At 36.4% G+C, this 26,508-nt stretch overlaps 1 protein-coding gene across 6 annotated transcripts in view; it reads left to right on the forward strand.

Moving 5' to 3' along the window:
• KLHL29 (kelch like family member 29) overlaps positions 1-26,508 on the forward strand; it is a 445,820-nt gene that overhangs the window by 161,972 nt on the left and 257,340 nt on the right. For all 6 annotated transcript variants that reach the window (XM_087947359.1, XM_026675543.2, XM_026675541.2 and 3 more), the window contains one exon: positions 760-1,073. In XM_087947359.1, coding sequence (XP_087803485.1) covers positions 810-1,073 — 264 coding nt within the window. In that variant the 5' untranslated portion in view covers positions 760-809. The remainder of the gene's footprint in view (positions 1-759; positions 1,074-26,508) is intronic.

Below are 26,508 nucleotides of genomic sequence, written 5' to 3' on the forward strand. Positions count from 1 at the left end.
GTATTTCCAGCTTGGGATTCTGTATCAAATTATGTTTGTTGGAGATTCTGGGAAGTTCTTTTTTTAAAAAAAACAAACTTAGATGCTTTTCTCAAGGACACTGACATTTAAGATAATACCTAAATCCAAAAAAAAAAAAATATTTTACATTGGAAGCAATTTATATAGAAAATAGAAATTGAATCCAAAGTCTTTAGAAATCCAGTCATACTCTAAAACTGTATGGCACTGTTCATTGTGCACCTTACTTCTTATATATGTTAAAACCAAATAATTTTCCGTAGGAAATCCACTTTCTACTCATCTTCCCTATGCAGTATTTTCAAAGAACCATATAACAAGTTTTTTTGTTATACAGGACCCAAAAAGGGTTTTTGGGGAGAGAAAGTGAAACGTAATCATGCTTTCAGAAACTAATCTATTATTATGACTTGAAATGGCAATTTATGTAGTCTGGTGTTTCATTGTAGCCTGTCTCTAGTGTGTCTCCCCTGGACCATTGTGGTACCTCCTCTATGTGTTAGAGGCCATTCTCCCCCAGAGATCAATTCTGATGTTTCTATCCTGCCTTTGCCTAAAGGCTTTCAGAAGTTCAATTTAAAACTGTTCACAGTGGAATGATAGGTTGCCTTTGCCAAGTCAAAGAATTAAAACAAGGAAATCAGTTTTAGCGGCATGTTTGTGTGTGTGTTCATGTGTGTTTTCTCCTGAGGTTTAAATGATTAACTTCTCTTTGTTTTTTGCTTTGGTTCTCGATAGGCAATCTGATAAAATCCTGGTGAGAAACGGCAATTGCTGGTTTTGCCGAGATGTCACGGCATCACAGCCGGTTTGAAAGAGATTATCGCACAGGATGGGATCGCCGGGAGTGGAATGCCAATGGGAATCATGTGAACAGCAACAGTAACTGTAACAGCACAGTGAACAGCAATAGCAACAATAGGCCAGGTCTTCTGCCTGTACCAATTGTCCCATCCAGATTGCATGGGCCGGCCACAGTGGCTTGCACTACTGTGAACAGCGATGCGATAACCACCCTTGCAGCCAGCAATTCTGCAGCCTCAACAACCAAAGTAAGGAGCTTTCTTTCTTTTAATTGATAATGAGTTAAACTTCTTAGAGGGTATGAATTTTTGCTTGCCATCAACTTGCCTGTTGATGGTAGTCTGCACCAGGATTCTGCTGTCATATTAGTTTATAATGTTCAATTGCCTAAATGTCCATAGACAACTCTTACATTATGATGGTGTGGTATTGTGAAGATACTCAAAATCAGAAATTAACGCTACTATTGAATTCTGAATTTATTACCACAATGCTGGTAATTTTTCATTGCAGTTGTCTGGAACCGCACTAGAAAATGCTTACCATTGCCTCTTGGTATCTGTATGACCTTTTTTTAGCTGTTTACTGTATGTACACTATTTTATTACAGAATTATTTAAAGTACTGGTAATGGTGATCTTCCTGGTCCTGTTATATGTGTAACACATTGTAATTATTAGCTGGGGTCTCTCATAACACTAAATAATTACGCAGTTGTTTGGCTTAACCTTTGTGTTTTGTGAATCATAGTTTTGGGCCTGCTGTTTTATATGACCCACTCAGTTCATTATTGAATAAACTATGAAGTAACCTGATTCACAAGTCAGACAATTATCTATTTTAGCAGTTTATAATTTAGACTTACTAAATATTCTTACAGAAGCCCAGTTTATTTCTCATAAATACAAGTTACTGACTTCTTTTCCAGAACCAACACAGCTTCTCTTGGAAATTAATATCCAGAACATTTTTAGCATTCAGTTGCTGCCAGAGATGCTGTTATCTCTCAGGCTTTAAAAAAATTCAACTGTAAAATCCTTTTCAACACCTTTATTTACCCAGCAGTTTACCCTGCCCCACTTTTTTCTCATTATAGTAAGACTGTCATCTATTCCAAACGTTCCCTTCTTGACTTCTCTTTTTACTTGAACAATGTACTGCGTATCTTCATTCAGTTCGAATCACCACTGCTTGTAAATAAGAGCTTCTCTCAGATACCTTTGTAACTTGTTTAGGTCAGGCATCATGACTCAAGTACATTATTTCATCATTAGTGGCATAACGGTTTTATATACAGTACACATAATTTAATGTCATTTTAGCTTCTTACAGAGGTCTCTACTGTATAATAATAAAAGTGCTTTGTCTGGTGAGCAATAAAAAAATGAAGGCATAAAAGATGATCTTGGCTTGTAATGACTATGGAGACAAGTTCATGTTGTTTATTAAACAACAGTATTGAAATTATTTTCTATTGAGTTCTTCCAGCCCTTTATGGTCTACATATGGTCTAGGCATATTAATTTTAATTGTATGAAACTAATTATAATGACCCCTCCCTATTGATTAAGGTAGTCCTCTGGTTACAGCAGCAATTGGAACCTGAATTTCCATCTCTAAGCAATGTGTTAATGAAGCATGACAACATGTGACTACATCTTTTAGCAATTCTAGCAGTCTTGGTTTTTCCCAGTAACCTTAAGATTGTACGAGTTGCCAAATGGGGACTCGGTGTGATCATAAATTCTGATTTCCTACTGGTTTATCCTTCGACTGTAGAAATCCTGATCATGTGATTATGGTTTGCTGGGATGTAATTGTTAGTTGGGCGCTCAACACCCAGATCATGATCATGTGACCTTGGGGACACTCTGATATCTGGAACTCCAAGGACCAGTTGTAAATTCCATTTTTTCAGTGCTGTATTAACTTTGTATAGTCGATAAACAAATGTTCGTAAACTGTCAAAATAATTTTGTCTATGATATATTTGACCCAAAAACTATTTCTTATGAGATATCTGTTTTTCAGGTTATTTGGCAGTTGGAGATTGCCTTTTTTTTCAGTAGTCTTTTTAGGATAATATTTCCCACAATTTTCCCATTTGAGATTCAAAACTCCTCCTGTTTCTACTTACATAATTCAGTCTTTCAGAAGACACTGTAGAGTTGTTGTTTGTTCATGTGTGCATGACTATCCCAGTCTTTATCATTCTATATTTCATCACAAAATACCAAGGCAATATATCAATTAGAATACAAAATAAGTTAATATCACAGGAAGGAATAGCTGACAGAGACCTATTAAACTGGAACAGTATAATGTTTTTTTTGTTATGGAAAGTAAAGTGCAATCCATTAAATCAATCACTCCATAAAACTGTATTTTAACTAGATTATTTTTTAAAAAAAACCCACAGCTTTTAACAAGTACCAAAACTTACAATATCCTATGATATTGATATTCCACAGTTATGCACTTTCTTAGTTCCAGCATTCCTAAGGGGTTTAAAATAATTTTAGGTAATAAAGGGAGCAGAATAAAGGGAGGACTGCTCCTTTAAATAATGGCTAAATAATGTGTTATTTAGTCTATTAACATATGAAAAGTATTTTTTGAAATTCATTCAGTTGATGTCAGACTTCCCCTGACTGATAGAAGGTTATGGAAGTTGGCTATAACCTTGAAGAAATTATTCTTCTCGCTAGTGGACAATCATACTCACATTTCAGCAAAGACCCTCTCAACAGATATTTTTTATGTTAATGTCAAAAGAGGTCTCCCACATTAATTCCTCTAGGATAAAGATTCCAGTTTTCTCACCAAAGCCCTCATGACTGTAACATTTTGCATGTTCTGAAATTCTTTCCTACTTGGGGTCAGCTGTGCAATTCAATCCCCTTTTGCAGAAAATACTAAGCTCCAACACTGACAGGATGTGCAGGACAAACAAATAAATACATTTAAGGTTCTTTTTTTTCTTCATCTCAAGTTTACAGAATAACCAAGATGTTTAAAAATATATTTTGAGAGTAAAAGGCAGACCAGCAGATTTTGTGAAAACATTTGTGATAGTTGAATGGGAATACATGCACTTCTGGTTTTTACTTTATAATAGACAAAAAGCTTTCCTAGAGCCTTTTAATGATTGTAAGTGCCAAATAAAACAGATGTGTAGTGGGGAGTGACAATACATTTATTTAAAGGAAGCCAAGTTTGATTCTTTTAACTATGTTTCCATACTACATTGTTTCTACATATTAAGGAAATTAATTGATGCAAAAGAGAAGAAAACACTTCAACAATGATTTATAAGAGTGGTGTCCTTTAAAAAAATGCTTCAGTATATTGCAACAATTTTCATTTGCTAACAGAGAAACTGGAATAATATTTCACGAAGCTGCAATTTTTTTTGAAATTATTGTTTAACTGTGTTTTGATTGGAGAAGGGTAGAAGGCAAGCTTCCGAAGCCAGCACAATGAATTCATTTGTCTTAACTCCTGGGTATTATGGAGCCCATTTGTTGGCTGCTGTTAATCTACCATTGCTCCAGATGTTTGAGACTACTGAGCAGCCTTTGTTTTCAAAAGGAACATATTGATCAAATAATTATACTGAAAACAATATTTCTGTGGGTAATATTCAGGGGTGGGATTCAAATTTTTAACAACCGGTTCTGTGGGTATGGCTTAGGTGATGGGCGTGGCTTGGCGGTCATGTTATTGGCTGGGTGTGGCCAACTCAATATCACTCACATCGAGGCACGCATCTCCTCACCTGACCTCTCATGACTGTGGGGATGCTGAAACAGTCGTAAATGTGAAAAATTGTCATAAGTCACTTTTTTCAGTGCCATTGTAACTTTGAATGGTCACTCCATACAAGCAAAGTACCAGCAAAGGAGAGGAAAACAACTCCAGAGACATTCCTGAGACAGGAAGTCTAGTCCTGCCAAGAATGTAATAAGGGTTAACAGAGAGGCAGTTTCTGTAAGCAACCCCAGAATGTTTCCTTCCTGCCTTCCTTACAGGATTAGGCCAGTAATTTCTTCTAACAACCAGTTCTCCGAACTGCTTAGAATGTTAACAACCGGTTCTAGCGAACAGGTGCGAACTGGTAGAATCCCACTCCTGGTAATATTCTGTGGAGAAACCTTGATTCTTCAGGACATTTTTCTTTGGGCTTAATATCCAAGCAGCAGAAACAAAGCTATTTCTGAATCTACCCAGACAATACAATTTTTATTTATTTTTATTTTATATTTTTACATCATTTCATCAATTGATATTTGTGTCATTTAGATAATTATGTAAATGATGCAAATTAGTGCAGATGACATGCAAATGTCAGTTGTGCAGATGATATAAATTATATGAGTTATATGATTCTGATTTAGCAGATTTGTGGCTTTAATGAAAACCCTTTCATCCTGAGGGTCTGTTAAGTTGAGGTTTTACTGTAACTAATTTTTAAGACAGCTTTCCACAGAAGATTAAGTCATCACTATATTGTGATTAAATGTTAATATAAAAAATGAAATGAAAATATTTTAAAAGGCATAGCTGATCATGTATTTCAGCCCAATAGTTACACTGATCAATCCTAGATATGTTGATGAAACCTCATTATTACATTGCTTGCATGAAAAGACAAAGAGCTCAGGGTAATTTTTGTGTGCACAATATTATGACAAGCAAATTTTAATTTTACTGATCTTGGGAGTCTTCTTGATATGCTGTTTTTCTCTGATATAAGGATCTATACAATCTTTCTTTGGTTTCACACATCATTGGAAAAATCCTTTATCTGGGACATTTAAAATGCAGGATATATTTTTAAATTTCTAATAATATTTAATTAAATTTCTAATAATATTTATATTTTATATTTCTAATAATATTTAATTAAAGTTATTCAAACCTCGAGTTTGAGAGCAGATGGGTTTTTTCCTTGGCATTACTTTAACAAAGGGATTTAGTGATATAATTTTATGTAACTAAGTTTTAAAACCAAGGCTTCTTTAGTTGACAAAAGTAACATATTCCTTCCTTTGAGTCAAGGTTTTCACGTAGCACCAAGAAAAGATGGGGGAAAGGAAAGCAACTGATAGAAGTCACTTGAATCAGTTGTTGTAAGGATTTTCCTTTTGTTGCTCCTCTGGGATATCCATGTTCTCCATGTCAATGGAGATTAAATTGGCCAGCAGGATCCCAGCAGAGTTGAGTTGTCTGATGTCACAAAAAGTGATTGGCCTTCTCCCCACATAAAGGCAAGGGCTGCTACTTTAATACCACCAAGCACAAAACAAGTATTTTGAGAGGAAATATCCACCTTTGGCCTGCCTAGTTCTCTTTTCAAAGGAATGCAGTGGTTTTTTGTGTATGTTATTTCTCTCACTCGTGTGACCAAGAATAAGAAAGCTACTATATCACTGCAATAAAATTCAGATAAAATTATCTCTCGTCATGGAACTCTTGCCTCTCTGCATGGCTGGGGGGTAAATTTCTGTGGCTCAAAATGGAAAAAGGGGAATTAAATATTGAACAGAATCAGGACAGAGTTCTACCAGAGCATTTCTAAAAGCCCCAGGTTTTTCTTTCTTTTCTATTTTTCATCCGTTTTTTTTTCCTTTTCTTGAACTTTTTGCTTTTTCTTTGCTTTTTCTTTTTTTCTTCCTTACTTTATATTAGTCTATGTTAGCCTTTAGCTTTTTATTTAAAAATTACATATAAATAAAAATTATATATACTAACTAATGCATTGTGACTATATGTGTGTGTTAGTGTATATGTGTGTATTACATTTAGCGTTCCTGTTTTTCATATCCTACAAAACTTGACCATCCTTCTGTGAGGTAGCCTGTTTTGGGAAATTCACCCTATACCTCCCTCAAGATGATTTGGACTCTGTTTTTCAGCCAAAGCTATTGGTTTGTCTGGACAAGTGAGGAGGCAAAAATTTCCAGGCTATCTCTCTTTCCTTCTTCTCTTCTCTTCTTCACCTTTCACCCACAGTTCTCACCCTCCGATCTTCAAAACATAGCTGTGTTCTAGCAGATAAGATAAAAAGTCTGCAGAGGGAGTTCCTGAAGAAAGGTAGGTTATAAATTAAATAAATTAGCTCGCTAGTTAGTTATTAGCCGAAGATTTCCTGTCCTTCTTCTCCGTAGGCCAATGTATTATTTAAAACTCCATGGTATGAAGAAAGGACTTCAGTAATGATTGACTGAGAAATGTTTAAAGTTCCAAAGAATGCAAGTACAGGATGGAGTTTGTTAAAAATGAAACAGGCTTGTTCCCAATCAGAGGCTATCTACCTGGACCTTGGTTGTTCCTTCTTGACAAACTTATGTCATGGATATTTTAATTTGCTTGCAGAGGTTTAAATGACTCCTTCATGATAATATTACATCATACTGTCCAAAGCTGTCGTAGATTGTTATCTGTGATACCATTTACTGTGTTTTCCAAACACTGCAGCATCAATTGGCCAAAATAAGAATATGTTCCACCTTTGGGAAATTAGGGTACTGTTTGGTTCTTACGTTATTAATATACTGTGAGATGCATCCTTTATAAAATATAAAAAAGAATTAAGGGAAGAAAAAAGAAAGGGAGAAAGAAAATATGAGATTCAAGGTAGGAAAGAAAAAGGGTTTGACTTTGACTCTTTTTAGCACAGTACAAGATAGCAACGTTATAACCTCAACTTTTTGCTTTTACACATTAGTATATAACTTAGCTATTTCTATAACAACAAATCTATCTAAACAGCAAAACCAAAGTCAAGCTTTCATTTTTTCCTCACTAGCACAAAATTCAGAAGTGATATCGAAATAAAAAACATAAACATATTCTCCTCTTTGAATAGAACACTCAATTTAACCATTACTGCTTTATCTTCCTTGCTATTGAAATAATATATTTATTTCTATTTGCACTTGATAGTCTTTATAAATTATCACCATTTATGTTAACAAAGTTCACTGTATTCTTTCAGATTCTTTAACCTTAAAGGGAAAAATATTTTTCATCCATTTTAAAATACTAAGTTTTTCTTTAAAAACATTTCTAAAATTAAAACATTCTAATACATCTTCTTTTTAACTTCCTCTTAGCATACATATGTTAAAGTTCAGTTTCAGACCAATAAAAATCCAACTAACTCCAATTAACTCATTAAATTTACAGTCATGGTGGCACAATGGTTAGAATGCAGTAGTGTAGGCTACTTCTGCTGACTGCTGGCTGCCAGCAGTATGGCAGTTTGAGAATCACTGGCTCAAGGTTGACTCAGCCTTCCATCCTTCAGAGGTCTATAAAATGAGGACCCAAATTATTGGGGGCAATATGCTGACACCGTAAACTGCTTAGAGAGAGCTGTAAAGCACTAGGAAGGGCTGTATAAGTAAGTGCTGTTGCTAAATTTAAATCACTCCCTTCAAGTTACCTTTATAGAATAATTTATTTCTTCTTGTATATATCCTTTTTAAAGCTCTAGATTTTTCTTTAAGTTAATACATCTTTTCCTTTAACTTTCTCTTAACTTAGATATTTTCAAATACATTTTCAATAATATTTTACAAATTTTAGGAATTACTTAAGCATTATATAAGATTAAGACTTTCTTTCACTTACAAATATCAAACCAGTGAAAATCTAGCCTATTTCAATTGACTCATTAAATTTAAGTCACTCCTTCCAGCTTGTCTTCATGGAATAAAATATTTTTCTTCTCTGGAATGTTTGTCAAGTGGTTATAAGTTTTCTCTTTTTCTTAAGGATTTCTTAACCTTCCAATGCTGGATTTGAGACTAAGGAGACTCAGGTTCAATCCCCACTCATCCACAGTGTTCACTCTATCTTGAGCTTCCTGAGGAAAGGTAAAGATATAAACATAAGAATAAAAACTTACCCGGCAAAGTCATTGTAGTAATAGGTGTTATAAAATCACAATGCATTAGTTAGAGTTGCCATACCTAAGCTGAAAAAAGCTAGATGGCAGAGAAGAGATATCAGGCTAATACCTCTTTCTTGACATCTAATGGTCTTCTACATTTTTACTGACCAGGTACGACAGCCCTAAAGAAATAATACAACCTGAAAACTTACTTATTTCCCATCCATTTTATTGAATGGATCTTGTAAATAGGGATATAACACTATTTTATGATGTAGGTTCAACTCTCTGAATTCCCCAGGCAACATGACCATTGCTGAAAATTCCCTGGGTTGAAACCCTACATCTGGAAACTGATTGTTTAGGGTAATTACAATAAATGCAAATAGAATTTATTGATGAATCATAAATATTTTCTTTGTTTGTTTTGCTGTAGGATGTTATTATTTCTGCAACTGCAATCATTGTCATTTCTTACAGGCTTATTCATTCTGAACCATATAAAATTATTCCCAAATCAAGATTTAACGTTTCTAAATGTTTCCTATTGAAGAAAATCTCAAAAGGCTATAATATTAAAATGTACAGTTAAAAACAATACGTTAATAACAATATGCATTAAGATGTTTTATAAAAGACAATACAAAATTACATCAACAGGATAAACATTCAAATTAACAGAATTTAAAAGCAGCGATTAAAAAACTAAAAATTATGGCAGCATTAACACATTATTAAAAGGCTTGAGAGAATAAAATGTCTTTGCCTGGCATCAAGAAGACAGCAAAGATTGCACAATTATGAGTAATTGCTCTAGATGAGCGTTTCCCTTCTCCAATTTGGGATTGCTATAAAATGAAACCAACTATTTCCAAGAGGCAAACACACAAAAGGCTTTATGATCGTCTTTTACAATTTTAGTTGAGCTTGACGTGATGTTTTTCACATTTGGGAGGGAAGCCTCACTTTACCCCCTTTTTTCTTAGGTCAGTTATTATTCACTTATCTTCCTTGAATGGTATGCAAATTTCATGGCCTTTACATGTCCCTTAGGGACATGTGGACTTCATTTTGATTTTGGTTGCATAATGTTCTTTCTGCGCCAACTCAGAAAGCTCAAATTGCCCAAGGAGCTGCTGATACAGTTCTACAGAGGAATTATTGAGTCTATCATCTGCACCTCTATAACTGTCTGGTTTGGTTCTGCAACCCAACAGGACAGACACAGACTTCAGAGGATAATTAGGACTGTAGAAAAGCAATTACTACCAACCTGCCTTCAATCAAGGACCTGTATACTGCATGAGTCAAAAAGAGGGCTGTGAAAATATTTACAGACCCCCACATCCTAGACATAAACTGTTTCAACTCCTTCCCTCAAAATGACGTTATTGAGCAGCAGTCGCCAACCGGTGAGCCGTGGAAAATTTTTGGTGGGCCTCAGAACAAATGGCCCCCAAAAGCAATTAATCTGGGCCAGCAGTTCTCACGCCTCCTAGATCTTTGAGGGACCCCAGAGTCAGGTCCCTGAGATGCACGCGCCAACCAGCTCCCACACATGGTGGGCGGCAGCAACAACAGTCCCCTTCCCCAACGTCCACTGTTAGCTCTCCCCATTAGTTCTCTAGTTTTGAATTGCTCCCACCTCTCTCTCTTTCCTTGCCCCTCCCTCCCGCACCCACGTGCATAGAGGCAAGGAAAGGGAGATGAAGCCATGCGCAGCTCTCAGCTCCTCCAGCCCTCGCTGCCTCTCCCAACATCAAAACCTCGGAGATGCAGGCAAAGCCGCCGCAGCGGTAGCGTCCTGAGCTGCCTTAGCATGCTCAGTTAGTTAAGAATCGCCCTACCCAGAGAAGGAGGTGCTGGAGGAAGAGGAGGCAGTAGTGGAGAAGTAAGCAACTCAGGGCGCTACCGCTGTGGTGGCTTTGCCTGCATCTCCGAGGCTTTGATGTTGGGAGAGGCAGTGAGGGCTGAAAGAGCCAAGAGCTGCGCACAGCTGCGCCTCCCTTTCCTTGTCTGCCTGCATGTGGGCACGAGGTGGGGAGGGGAAGGAAAGAGAAAGAGGCGGGAGCAATTCAAAGCTAGAGAACTAATGGGGAGAGCTAACAGTGGGCGTTGGGAGAGGGGACTGTTGTTGCTGGTGACGCCGTGTGTGGGAGCTGGTTGGCGCGTGCATCTCAGGGACCTGCCTCCGGGGTCCCTTGAAGAGCCGGGAGGCGCGAGAACTGCAAGTGGGAGCATTTGGTGATTTCGGAGAACTCCTAGAATGTGGTAGATTGGCGTTTTGTAGGTCTCGGTGAAAGAGTGAGCTTTGTTTCACCTCCTTTCCTCCCCTGGTAATGCAAGAGATACTTTCTCTCCCTCTTCCCCCCTCCCCCTCCCCCAAATAATCACTGGCTGTGGCTGGGTTTGGTAGCAAGGTGCTAAAGCGAGCAAAGTGCCCCCAGGGACACCTTTCCTTGCCTGTTGCCAGGTGAGGCTGGAAGAACACACCCCCCCCCCAGCTTTTCCTCAGCTGCAGATCTGACCTCTCAATCCTCCTCTCAGGATCTGAAAGGAGCTCCCACTTTCTCCCCTCCCTTCCCCCAATTAATCACTGAGGGCGGCAGGCCTTCTGTAGGTAGATGCCTGCTGAGGAGCCCCTGGAGTGGCAGCTGAGGGGCGCTGCCCCCCAAGGAGAGCAAAGCCCCCATTCTGCCTCTGCTTCTCCCAGTGGCAGTTGCCCTGAGGCTCCTCAGCTCAGACATACACACACACACACACCCCGGCCGCTCTTCTGTCTCTTTGGAAGGTGCCAGGTGGGGGAATGTTCCAGCCCGGAACATTTTATTTTGTTATCATTAAGCATTTACGTTTTTGTTATAATTAAATAAGTAAGTGTGTGTGTGTGCGTATGTCTGTCTGTCTGTCTATTTACTTAAATTTATATTTATATTTAACATAAAAAATTTATATTAAATATATTATCTTTTTTTAAAAAAATGTGTTAGTGGTCCTCAGGATTTAAAAGTATGAGTTTGGTGGTCCCTGAGGTCCAAAAGGTTGGCAACACCTGCTATCGAGCACTGCACACCAGAACAACTAGACACAAGAACAGTTTTTTCCCCCCGAAAGGCATTACTCTGCTAAACAAATAATTCCCTCAACACTGTCCATCTATTTACAAAGTCTGCACTACTATTACTATTAACCTTCTCATCACTCCTTATCACCCATCCCCTCCCACTTGTGACTGTATGACTGTAACTTTGTCCCTTGTATCCTTACAATTTATATTGACTGTTTTCTAGTATGATTTGATTGTTTATTGTACCCTATGACTATTATTAAGTGTTGTACCTTACGATTCTTGACTCTTGATGAATGTATCTTTTTTTTTATGTATACTGAGAGTATTTGCACCAAGACAAATTCCTTGTGTGTCCAATCACACTTGGCCAATAAAGAATTCTATTCTATTCCAATTCGTAGTAGACAGAAAGCTTACACAGTCTCTTTTTATCAGCAGATTAACTATAGCCAAAAGTGTTTCTCTGTGTTTAATTAAACTTCCATCACATCTGATAATTATTTCAAAAAATCAAAATCTCCATCAATTTAATAAGTTGTTACAGTGCTTGTTTTATTGATTTCCTGAGTGTTTAGCGTGTATCAAAAAACCTAAGAGCTCTGGCCAAATTATAGTCCTAAGTGTCTTGAAGATGAAAAGCTTGTAGTTTAAGAACTATAATTTACATCACAAAGCACTTAGAAAATTACATCTGCCCCACATGTAAGATGTTTCTAAGATGTTTCTAAGGTGGTGTTTCTCGTCCTTATACTTGGAAAATTATTTTAAAAATGGGAGAAAGATTTTCCAGTAATCGCAGTCTAGTCAATGTATTTGCTGGGAGTTCTTTCCTTTTGTTAACCATCTTGTTCATTTTCTTCCCTGCATGTACCTTCTCTTTCTTTCTTTTAACTTTACTTGAACCTATTTGTAGATTCAAATGAAACAAGGAATTCTTTAGATGTAAAAGGCACTGCTGTCACCCGCATTTGTCTGATTTCAGAGAAATTGGAAACCTTTATTTTCTTCCATACATAAAAAGCATTCTCTCTTCTGCTAGAGAGACGTTCCCTGAGGATGGGCTCCAGCACGAGTCTGAAAGCTGGGACCAACCCAGATCGGATCCTGCAAAAGCAAACAGCATTTGTTTAAAAGGTTTCATCCTCCCCCCAACCCCTTGAAATGCCATTCCCCAAGGCTCACACACCTTGGAGAAGAATGCAAAATAGCATTGCTGAGTGGCAGGGCTAGGACTGACATTGCAGTTTGGGCCGATGGCAGCTGACTGAGACTGCTCTAGACCCCAGACCATTACTTCAGGCCCAGGCCTGCCCTAGATGCAGTGGAGACTTGCAGCACCCCTGTAGTTGTAAGGATGGGTGTGTTAGCCACGTGTCCAATTTTGTTTTATCATGTGACTGCAGGGGCATTGCAGTGTCAATAATTTCAAGCACAGGTCGTTGCTCCATGCCACTGTAATTTTGAAAGGCCACTGAACAAATAATCATTTAGTGAGATTACCCATTGCTCTAGTGACTAATTTTGTTGTTTCATTTTGAAAGGTCCTTGCATATCTTCACCTGATGGTTCATGAACTTCAGGCCCAAGACTACTGTATTTTCACTGGCAACATGATTTAATAAAGGATAGGGCTGCAGATCTTACAAATACAAGCTCTTCCATTCCTTGATATAAATAATTCTCTGCTTACAGTGTTTTTATACTGTTGATTGAGCCAAGAAATAATTTCCTTCTTAAATGCCATACTGCAGAATACGCCATACTGCAGAAACTAACTTGAGAAAAGCCCTCTGCCATGGCATTTGGCCAGTAAATTTCATGGAAATGCACAATTCTAGCTTGCTTCACCTTTCTCAATTTAGAGTTAAAGTAGCACATGGGTCATTATAGATTTTTCTTGTCCGGGAAATGAAATCTGTGGCACTGGAAATGAAGGAGAAAGTCAGCTATTAAATAAATGGTGACACTTCCCTAACATGTTATCCGCTAAGTGTTGAAAAGGAACTGTCTCTCACTACCTGCACAATTGATTTTTCACTTAGCAGATTGTCTATTCACTGTCTTCTGCTATAGTGAAGTTTGGGTGGGGGGGGTGCTTCTTTCCTATAAACCTTTCCTTAGCCACACTGTATTCCTTCTGAAATGCCTCATTTTTCCTGTTTTGGGATTGCATCCAAGGTGCTTATTACTATTTTACTATATTACTATATTACTCAAAGTGCACCTTTGCTTTCTTTTGCCATAGTCATTCAATTTTTCTTTGCAAGTCTTTGCATTTTTATTATCTTCTCCAGTTGTTTCTCTTCTGCTTTTCTCCAGGCACTGCCACATTCACTATCCAGGCTTGGTTGTCTTTCTTATTGACATTTGTTAAGACTACTGTGTTATAGGGGAGGTCCTGTCTGCATTCAAACATCCCAGAGCACTTTCGATCCTTCATTTTTGATTGTTATCCCTATTTTATTGACCCATCAGTTTTTGCTTGCAGGCAAATGGTATAGCTCGCAAAACTTCCAATGCACTATTGTTGCTACTTTATCATGCTGTTGTTCGTAATTAGTCTATGCAATTGTATTATTATAGTTCTGTGATGGTGAACCTATGGCACACGTGCCAGAAGTGGCACGCAGAGTCATTACTGCTGGCACGTGAGCCCTCGCCCAGAGCTGGTCTACTGCGCATGCACGTGCATTGCCTACCCCGCAACTGATTGTCGCGTATCTGGCGCACATGCATGGGGTGGGGGGGATGCAGGAGACAGGTGCACATGTGCAGAGATGTGCAGCACACAGGGGATCTTGAGTGCATGTGCAGAGATGTGTGGCATGGGGGGTGTCTCGCGTGCATGCGCAAAGATGCACAGCACATGGGGGGCTTGCATGCATGCACAGAGATGCACGGCGCATGGGGGTTTCGCATGCATGCGCAGAGATGCGTGACGTGCATGGGGCCCACCATGCATTGTCTTCTGGGTGCTGGCATGTGAGTGCATGCGCACATGCGCACACACAGTTTTCAGCACGGGAGCCCAAAAAGGTTAGCCACCACTGTTATCACATAATCAGCCAGATGTTTAGACTGAATTTGCCATTTTTATCCATTTATCAAGTTCTTCCAAGGACCTGCAATAGGCAAGTGTTGATGTTTGATGATGTCAGAAATATTGTCATAGGAAAGCTGCCTTTTCCAAATGACGGATGGTGAATTATTATTATTATTATTATTATTATTATTATTATTATTATTATTATTATTATTATTATTATTATTATTATTATGGCCATACTGTGATCTATAGATTATCTCAAATGTCACAGAATAAATATAAATACAAATATAATTTGAAACAGTCTGTTGATATAATTAAGATAAATTTTAAGGCCTTCCTTGATTCCAGTTGCTTTCCATGTCTGTGCTATAAGATGTGAAGGGTACATTTGCTTCTTAAATCTTCATAAGAAGTTCCTGTCAATGTGTTAATCTTAGGTTGTCCCTAGAAGAGTAGGGAATTCTGCCAAGTGATTCAAAGATCATTACCTATTAAGCTAAGATTTCTGTTTGTATCTGCAATGGTCCATGTAAAAACAATATATCTTACTTATGAGCACTACTCTGATTTGGACACAGTTGTGGCTGTGTTTTGGAGTGTCTAGCTCAGGGGTGTCAAACTCAATTTCTTTGAGGGCCGCATCAGGCTGTGGCTGACTGAGTGAGTGTGGCCAACTGGGTGGGAGTAGCCAATTGATGCCAGTCCCCAAACTCCTGGCATGTTTCCTCTTTGTATTGGGTAAACTGGCTGAAGCCATGCTGGCCTGATCTTTCCTCTTCGCACTGGGTAGACCAGGACAGCCCTGCGGGCTGGATCCAACCACTTTAGAGTTTGACACCCCTGGTCTAGCTTATTGATCTTCATGAAGTAGCTAGGAAGCTAGTAGATTCCCATGTATCCTTGTGGATTCCATTGTATTTTGATCTTGAGGATCATAGTATCACAGACATACAATATAATTTCTTATGGTTCCTTGGTTCACATTTGGACAGTGCACTGCTTTAATATAGTTCAAAATCACCTACCTCGCAATCTCTTACTTTGAAATACTTTACAAAATATGGGAATTTTTTTTTTACATATGTGATTTAATGTCATGTTCTTGATGAAATATTCATACATGATTACTTCTGCTGGTCATTTTTAATAATAAAAAGATAAAACTTATGGCTCCTGCTCTGTAATAATTAACTTGGCATGAATTTTATTTTGGGAGTATGCTTTACTTGGGGTTGGGGCTATTGTGCAAAAAAGAAAAAGAGAAAAGAGGGCATTTCATTTTTAAAATTGCCCAAAAGAATTTCTTATGTAGAGGTAGTTTTACTTAAGATGTTTGTCATACAATTTGTTGTATTTAGTTTGTGGTTATAAATTTATGGAGGGTCTTACATTACATTTTGGTTCAGTGGAAAGATTAACTTTCTTCAAATGAAACAGGTGTAGGTGTTCCAAAGGATTGGGAGGCATGGGAGTTTCGACTTAAAGTACAGTTTTATTTAAAGTTTCTGCTTGGTAAGCATTCAAACAAGCATATTGAATAGCTCTGTAATTAGGTAATTTGAATTCACACTTGGAAATTGAGGGATGCATTCTGCCTAGCTGGTTTGTTGTAAGGTGGTGCATTCGGTCTTTAGTTGAAAGGCTTATGGCCTTTATATCATTGTTGCTTGCCTGCCTCCAAACTGCTTTGAGTGCAAAACATATATGTGTTTGGTTTACCTCTCCTTCTCAAGAGAAGCAGCAGATGTTAATGGTGAATTTAGTAAAGAAGGATTAAAGTGCAGTGGTCTCTTTAATGAGAGTGTTAAGAAGATGAATTGGTGTTCATATAATGAACAAACTATTACTCTAAGCTTTACACATACATTTATAACATTCTCTTCTTAGCCCAGATTTTTTTTTAAGTATTTGTATGTCTGAACAAAGCTGTCATCAGTCAACAAAAGTAGATTTAGAAGTCTGAAGTTCTCTTGGAAGTGTAATTCAATATGAAACTACATCAGAGTTAATGCAATTGTGGAGCACAACGTGGATACTGAAATACTGAAAGTGTGGCTTGAACTATATTTCCTGACCATAAAGTTAACAAAAAGAAAGGCCAGCTTGGATTTTTTAGCGTAGCATAGAAGTACATAAACAGAGTCAGTTTAGCTATGCGTCATAGTAAAAATGACAGAGATTGGGGGTTTAGTAATGCAGGAAATCTTTTAAAATATTGGCTTTAGTGGCACCACAAGACATTTTTTTTCTGGTGCTAACTAAGCATAGCTTAATTCTAAGCGTAGTCTTTAAGTTACTACAGGACAGTGACCTACTTGTCCTTATTGGGAAAAAATATGTAAATAAGAGTACTTTCTTTAAATAATCTGCTTTTTAAAACCAAATGTGTTTCTTTGATCAGTTATCTCCGGGCTGCCAACTTCCAGGATCTCATGTTGCTGTAAAGAATCTATACATTTTAATCTTTATATGATACGCTTATAATACCATTTCTTGTGATCTTGTGGCAGTTTTGAGATTAACCATACATGGATGGGTCTTGAAAGCTCCCTGAATGCTATGTAAAACTTCTGATTTGATATCTTGGCTGAAATAACTCTTCTAATTTCCGGGGAAGGAAGTGGATTTTTTTTAAACTTTACAAACTGAAGGAAATTGTTCCCACCGAGATACAAAATATTCAATCACATGCATACTGACATTGAAGTGTAAGGAAAAAAAAAACATTGTATTTCACAATGAACAGTTGAAAGCACTATTTTAAAACTTCAGTGATTTTACCATTCCTGTAATCATTTTCAGAATTTTAATTTTTAATGGCTTGATACAAGACTTCTGTTGAGACTGAATTACAATGTTTCTTCCAGACATGTGCCTACCTTTTCAGGTTGATATCTTTAAAAGCATATATATTTCCAGCAGGGTTAACAAAAAACCAGGTTTGTTAAAATAGGCATTTCATTTCTTTATTGAATGGAAATTTACCACGATACTTAAAATGTCATTCTGTAGCAAGGCTAGTAAATACCGATATACTATGATACTGGGCATAGCTGTAGCTTACTATCTATAATTTAACAAAATCACACATGAAATTAAGGTCAACTATCAGTAGTACTCATAAACTCTGAATAACATGGTCCTGATATCTATTTAGAATTAATTTTTAACCTAGTGTGATTTTAGTTTGAAAATATACCTATAATTTGTATTAACAAAAGATTCAGTAGAGTAATAGCAATGTATTATATTTATGAAAATTAGAAGGGAATGCGAAAAGCCTTTGGAAGCATTACAAATTCAATTCTTACAGTACTCAATGTCCTTTTCTTTATAAGTAATTTATAGCAAAGCTGGGCCTTGATATATTTGGAAAAATCCATTTATAAATATCCAGCAAATTATCCTTTAGAGTTTATTGTGCCACGCTGATCTAATTTATAGATTTTATAAATGGCATGGTTTCCTAATTTAATCAACATATTAAGTCTGTGTTTTGAAACACTGAAGTATTTTGAGAAACCATTGCCTTCAAAGTAAAATGAAGTCTTGTGATGTTTAATAATTATATTATAATATTTTCTTTCAATCTTTAATAGAAATATATTTTTCAGAGCAAATGTAAATGCTTTTATGTCACTTTATAATGGATACTTGTATTTTATTTTGGGATATTTTGATTTACCAAACATCATATAACTTCTGAAAGTTTGTTTTATTTCATCTATTACAGGGGTGTCAAACTCATGGCCCTCAGGCTGGATGCGTCATGCGTTGGCTACGCCCACCCTCATTTGACTGAAAGGGAAAAAATCACGAAACATCATGTGATGACAATGTGACACCGCGAGTTTGACACCCCCGATCTATTTTATTGCTTTCTTCCTAATGCTAAGGTTCCATATAGAAACAGTTTAAACCTATAAATTGCTTCCATCTATCATCTATGTATCTGTCTATCTACAGTATATCTATTTATCTATCATCGTCTAATATTTAAAAGCTACAGAATAACCACATATATGTGTTTGTGCACACAAACACACACACACACACACACACGTGTGTGTGTGTGTGTGTGTGTTTTCTTAAGTATGTATGTATGTATGTATGTATGTATGTATGTATGTATGTATGGTATTCAGCTTTGTTCCGGTATTTTCCTAGGTCATTATAGTTGTGCTTTTAAAGTTGTAGCAACATTTCGGCAGAATCTCATCTGCCATCATCAGGCTTCTGACGAGCACAATACAGAAGCCTGATGATGGCAGATGAGATTCTGCCGAAACGTTGCTACAACTTTAAAAGCATAACTATAATGACCTAGGAAAATACCCGAACAAAGCTGAATACCATACATGTAAGTACCCGCGAAAACTTAAGAAAACATACACACACACACACACACACACACACACACACACACACGTGTGTGTGTGTGTTTGTGTATAAAACAAACTATTCTAAAAATACTAGTTCCAGGTATACTTGTAAAAGAAGAAACAGACATCCTGCGATCTCCGGAAATTAAATTTCCATTTAATGTACTTACTAAGCTTTCGTCAGCCTCTGCTGATATCATCAGAGTATTAAGCTACTATCACAGAGATCCTGTATAAAGGCAAAGATCTCTGTAATGGCTGACGATGTCAGCAGAGGCTGACGAAAGCTTAGTAAGTACATTAAATGTAATTTTAACTGAAAACAAAGAAATCACACAAGTCTTACAACACTTTGATATACATATAAATAATAGGTAACAATTAAATAACTGTTTTACATTTGAATGATGGAATGTCCATTGTAGTATAAGTAACTGTGGGGGGGAGGGGGAGGGATGTAACTTTCTTTGAAGAAATTGAAACTACATGCTATAATGTCATTTAAAGTTTTCAAAAATCCAACCTTTCTGTTTGAACTATCCAAAGAATCAGTGCAAACACTGGAGCAATGAAACAATATGTTATTCTCTCAATTAACCCACCAAATAAATGGGCTGTATTATTCTGCATTAGGCAGCAGTGTAAATATCCATCCAGAGCAGCTGGCCACATAGTGCCAATCTAGGCTTGAAATTACAAAGGCATGAATATCATGCAGAAGGTATGAATCTGTCAAAAATAGCTCTAGGGGCTCCAGTGGTCATGGCCTTTTGGGCAGAAGTAGCCTTGACTGCAGCAGCCAACAGGGCTGTAGAGAAGTGGAATAGCAGGAGAGACATCACTCAGAACTGTCTGTTGTCTCTATAGATGACAAGCCTTTCAGAGCCTCATTGTTTCAGTCCTGCTCTGTCATTAGCTTGTTTGACAGGATTTGCTATAACACACTGCTTCAGTCCAATAATAGGTCTTTCCTACTATTTAAATCACAGTGTTCCCAACTTGTAATTGGCGGGCAATAAGCACCTGTAGTGTAGTTCACACTCTGCTTTAATTTTATCTAGCAGTCTGTGGAGAACAGATGATGTTTCCTATCTAGGGGCTAGGAAAAAAAAAAAAGGGAGGGGGAACCTTTCTGGTTAGTTTGTGCTTCTCAGAGTATCCAAAGGCAACAGTTTGACCTAAAAATGTACTTTGTATGGATTTCTCTCTTTCACACAGTGAGGTTCTGTAAGTTAGCCCTAAAATGTAATTGCGTGAACATTGGTCTAGCGACAGCTTTAATCCAGTTGTCATTAATTCAAAGAAATAAGTTGGCTATGAATTTGCTTGCGTAAAAGAATTGGGGCAGGGCACCTCTTAAAAGCTGGAATTGCTGGCAAGTGAAAGCCTAGTAAATGCAGAAATGCATTTGTCTAGTTTGTGTTTTTTTACTTCTCTTATCATCCTTGACACATGGTATGCTGCGTCGTTGTTGAACTAGAAATCTAAATAAGAGGAATACATTACTTTGCAGAATCACAGACAGAAATAGGTAAGAACCTCTCAAGTTAAGTTTGATTCTTGGTGGCTACATAGACATAACCTTGTTTTCTTGGCAATAGTATACAAATACTTTCCCAACTATTAGCCACCAATCAAATGTAATAATTTAATTTACTAAGTATACGGTTTCTCCCTTTTATCCCAACACCTCCCTCCCCAGATTCAGAAACATGAATCCATTACACATCCAAATTCTGTGGATGTATTTGAGAAAGTGAAAAATAAGGGCACTAGATTCAAAGGAGAAAAAAAAGGTACTTCCGATTATTTATAGGCAAGAATGTGGCTCCTTTCTCCAATCTCTTACATCAGGGAAATCCTTCCCAGGATCACATGGCCATTGTGTAGGAAAAGATGCAACTGCCTTAAGGAATTTCAGACAGGTGCCACATTTGCATGCTCATGTCCCCTGAAGCATCTTTTTGCCTTCAAACCCAAGGCTCTGCACCACCATAAGAAACAGGGAAAGAAAATATTGTATTGCAATAATGGGCAGTTTTAAATAGGATGGATAAAATGTTCTAGGACCTCTTTATGTCTAGATAAAATAGATATTTGCAGATGAGAAATATATGTCTGCTGTGATGCGAGGAGGAGGAGGAGGAACCTAAGCTATCCACTCTTTAATGAGTAAAAACACTTGAACATGAAATAATCATAAAAGTTCTTCCTTCTGATTGGAGTGATATGAGTTTTGATTCATTATTTACTATCGGTATTATTTACCAGGCCAGGATTGACCGATCTTAGAAAGATCTTGTCCAGGATGATATGTCTCCAGAAGGCTTTTCAAGCCTTCTAGCAGTGCCCCTGGTGCCACTATATAATCAAATCCTTCCCCTAATAGTTCTAATCATTCTCTTCTTCTCTTTCTTTTCATCTTTCCTTTTCTTTATATCTTTTTATTAAAAGTTTTACAAAGAACATAAACCACAAACTAATAAAGAGCAAAAGCAGTAAAGAAAGGAAAAATAAAGCAAAAAGAGAGAGAAAAATTTCCCTTAAAGGAAATATAAGTACAATTACAAAATTATCTCTTATTCAATGATTACAAAAAAGTTCATCCTTTTCTATTATCGCCAAAACCACAGATCTAAATTCATTTTCTATTTTATGCAACAAGTCTACAAAGGCTTTCCAGTCAAACTTAAATGTGCCTTTTTCCCCTCTAATCACAGAAGTCAACTCAGTCACCTCTGCAAGTTCCTTTCCTTTTTCTTAGAAGTTCGCACCTTCCCACTTTTGAGCATATAATAGTCTCGTTGTAGTTATCATATATGAAAACAAAATCTCGTGACTTTTTTCTATTCATTAGTCCCAAAAGAAAAGTCTTTGATTTCAGTTATATTTTAACCTTTAAAATCTTCTGAATTAATGTACCTTTCTTTTAACCTTTCCAAGCACTATGGACTACCCAAGGGAGCTGGGGCTGGGCTGGGCACAATATGTCTGTGCTACTTTCAACTTGGTCATTTATGCTTCAAGTGAGAACTCTGAATTGATTTATTTTATGATCCATTTATTTGTTTTCTTTAAAGAACTAAAATTTGTTGGAAGATAGAAGAACCTCAAGGGATGATAAAAATGACTATAATAATCTTAAAATGGGTCCACTTAGATTCTTACTGTTTTATATTGTTAGAAATTATGAGTTGCTACCCATTATGGGGCTATTTCTTAAACAATTCTTTTATTAGAAAGAGCTAGTCACAGTGCATATTTTAGGTACAGATTTATATAGGCTGAAAGTTGTCAAGGATTTTCATTCTCTAAAAATAAAAATGCTTCACAGGCAAGTGATATGCGCATACTGTGAAACTTCAATTTTTCGGGTCTAAGCTTCTGCCTGTACAGTTGAATATTTCTTTCCACCCTGGGATTCCCACTTTCCTACTCATCCCCTACTTATCTTTTAAATTAATTGAATCTTAACTTTTTCAAAAAAAAACAACAATGATGCTTCAACTCAGCACGGAAGTGAAATCAGATTTGTGAATAATAGCAATTTGCTGGAAGTAGATTTAATAAAATAACATCTGAAGCACAATATGTGTAATCAGATTCAGAGCAGGAATTATCATTTAAATTTTAAATTAGTATGTCATCAGTGAGAACAGTTCAGTTGGTTATTCCACTTGGTTTTTGAAATATTTTGAAAGGTTTTTTAAAAAATAGTTGCCTTTTACTGAGTTGGTTTACATGCAGTGCTAACCTATTTCAGTGCTTCATGCACAGGTTGGAATAAGACTGACCAGAGTCTTAAATTAAGAAATTTGTCATTCTTTCCTGTTGTTTTCATACAAAGCTGAGAAAGCAATTTTGAAAAAAAGTTTGATACACTTTCCAAGGGACTAGCTTTTCTTATAGAGAAACTACAGTAGGAATACGTTTAAAAGAAACTGATCATATTTAAAGATGCCAAATTCTCAAATCATGCATTGTTCAGTTGGTTTATTTACCTCTTATGGTTTTAACTAATCTTGGATTCATAGATAGTAACAAGTTAACTTCCATGAGATATGCCAATTTTTCTTTAGGCCCTGGAGAGAAAGAAAGAGTAATGGACTGTAGTCACTTATGGTTTGTCCACATGATCCTTTTGAAAAAATCTTTCTCCCTCCCCAATTGAATGTTATTCTGACTTTACATTTAATTGCTCAATTTCTGTATACCATTATTCCCAGCAAAAATATTTCTTCATCTCTTAAGAACCACTTACTGTATATACTCGAGTATAAGCCTAGTTTTTCAGCCCATTTTTTGTGCTGAAAAAATCCCCCTCAGCTTATACTCGAGTCAGATTCCCTCTGAAAAAAATATGGTGTGGAGTCGCGGCCTCCGGCGGCAGCGACTCCCAACAGCCCAGCCGGGAAGGGAAAGGCAAAAGCGCTTTGCCTTTCCCTTCCCGAGGCGGCGGGACTGGGGCGCGCCGGCAGTAGTGACTCCTGACTCAGGGGGCCTCCGAGGAGGGGAAGAGAGTGACTCCTGCCTCCCGCTGTCATCATCATCTTCTTTTGGGTTAGTGAATCAATTAAACCTTTCATGATAGTGAGATCGTTTCCCAAATTAATTATTTTTATTTTTGAAATTTACCAGTAGCTGCTGCATTTCCCACCCTCGGCTTATACTCGAGTCAATAAGTTTTCCCAGTTTTTTGTGTAAAATTAGGTGCCTCGGCTTATATTCGGGTCGACTTATACTCGAGTATATACGGTACTAAGCATCAGTGTAAATAAATTTTTGTTTGAAAGAATTTGTCCAGGAATAAAATGGAAAAGCTTGAGAATAAAGATTTATTAAACATCTTACTTGACTCATCTTACTAGGATATGAAGTTACAAACATACATGGGTCCCCTGTCCCTCCTAGTTTCCTTTTTACACAGCTAGAAGTGTATTTAATTTCTATAAATATTCCTTAATCATGTTACCTAGATAAAGAGTGTTTGGTATTCTCTGAGCTTGGTTGTTTCCTTCCAGACATTTAATTACCCAAACTAGGTAACATTCAAATCTACAAATGTTCTCCTTTATTGTTGTTGTTTTTAAAATTTTTACTCTTTAAAAAGAAAAAAATACAAAAATCTCATTTCCATGAACAGTTATTGTATCATTGTATATACATGTTTCTTATTTTGTGACTATACATTATTTTTATCCTTATCCTTCACCCATTCGTACCACCTCTCCCATATCACATAGTATTCTCGATCCTCTTTGCCTTTCAGTTCCATAGTGAATTTATCTAGTTCAGCGCAGTCCATTATTTTTTGAATCAAAACTTCATCTGGGGATATTTTATCACTCTTCCAATTTTGTGCTAACGTGATACTTGCTGCAGTTAAGATGTGTACAATAAGGTATCTTTTATCTTTACTCAAAAGATAAACGTTTCAGGTTCCAAATTCAATTTATATTTTGTAATCTCAAAAAGCCATCTCTGTATTTTCTTCCAGTATTTTTTGACCTCTGTACATTGCCACCACATATGGAAAAACATTCCTTTCTTTTGTTTGCACTTCCAGTATTCTGGTTTCAAGGTTGGATACATTTTCGTCGTGCCGGCGCTAAGTGCCATCTAGAAAACATCTTATATTGATTTTCTTTGAATGCCATCGACAAAGTCAGCTTCCGGTTCTCGGTCCAAGTCTTTTCCCACTCATCCAAATTTATATTATGACCCACATTTCTCGCCCAGGCAATCATTAGTCCCTTAACAATTTCCTCCTCTAGTTCTACCTCCAGTAAATAATTATATGTTTGTGTTATAAATTTTATATCCTTGACTGTCAAGATTTGGTCCAATTTTTGTAAATCTTTATCTATCCCTAGCTCCTTTACATATTTCTTAAATTTAGTTTGAATTTGCAAATATACCCACCAGTCTAATATTATCCCTTGTTCTTTTAGTTTATCCAGTGTTTTTAATTCCCCCTGTTCATCTACCAATTCTTTATATCTAATCATTTTTTAAATGTCCCTTGTATTTGGATATAATATAGCTTCCATAGGTGAGATCCAGTTTAGTCTTTTCAAGTAATGCTCTTTTTTATTTTCTCCCATGTTTGTAAAAGTGAGTCCCTTATCAAATGTCTATGGAAATAGGAGTGGATCTTATTCTTTTTATCCCATAGAAAGGCATGCCACCCAATTTGGAGGTCATGATCTTCTACCACCAAAATTCTTTTATTTTTTAAGTTTATCCACTCCTTAACCCATAGTAAAATTGCTGCTTGGATAATATGTTTCCCATTTTGGGAGTCCAAGGCTGCCTCTGGTTCTACTATCTTGTAACGTTTTCAATTTTATTCGTGCTTTTTTCCCCATCCATATAAATTTCATTTCTGTCCTATCTAATTCCTGAAAAAAATTCTTATCCAATTTTATAGGTATTATTTGAAAATAGTATAATAGTTTCGGTAGTATGTTCATTTTTTTTTTTTTTTTTTAAAACAAGTTTTATTAATTTTTAAAACACACAAATTATCATTATTCATTACATGTTTAAACCTTTTTCCTTGTAAATTTAACAAGTCAGATAAATTATGATTCTGTTTTAAACCATTTCCATATAATATACCAAAACCTCTTATTCAATTTCTCTTTACTTCTCTTTACTCTTATTCAATATCATTATTATTATTTCATCTATTTCTTTCTGACTTAGTTACCATTATTCTCATTCTATATTTCTACAAGTTTTTACCAATTCTCCCCCAAAAAGACATATACACACAACACACAAAACATAAAAAAAATATCTTTTTGGAAAGTAACTTGGACCCAGGTGTCTCTCTCTTCATGGACTTCAATTATATTCATGCTCATCTTACATATCATTACTTATTTTATTTACCATTCTAAGCCTTCTATATTAACTTCTCCACATATTTCACACTTCTTAATTCTACCTTAATTAATCATCTTAGTTTAAATCATTATATTTGTATCTTTTGTCCATTTTTATCATCCCTTTGTCTCATCCCTTATGAAAAAAAAGAAAATCAGTTTCTCCTGGAATCATTAATCAGAGTATGATGCCTTTCTATCTCCCCCTAAGTTAATCAAATTAATCTTTAAAATAATATCTAATACCCAATCAGATTTTGCTTGGTACATTCTATCTAACTAATACATCCAACACAATTAAGTGCATAATTAGAGAATAAATCCAAATATTAAAAAGAAATACTATAATAAAATTTTATAATAACATCAATACCATAATTTTACTAAACTCT

The sequence above is a fragment of the Notechis scutatus genome, chromosome 1 (genome assembly GCF_049901735.1).
Source record: "Notechis scutatus isolate UNSWTSFEM ecotype Mainland chromosome 1, rNotScu1.2, whole genome shotgun sequence".
Classification (NCBI taxonomy): domain Eukaryota; kingdom Metazoa; phylum Chordata; class Lepidosauria; order Squamata; family Elapidae; genus Notechis; species Notechis scutatus.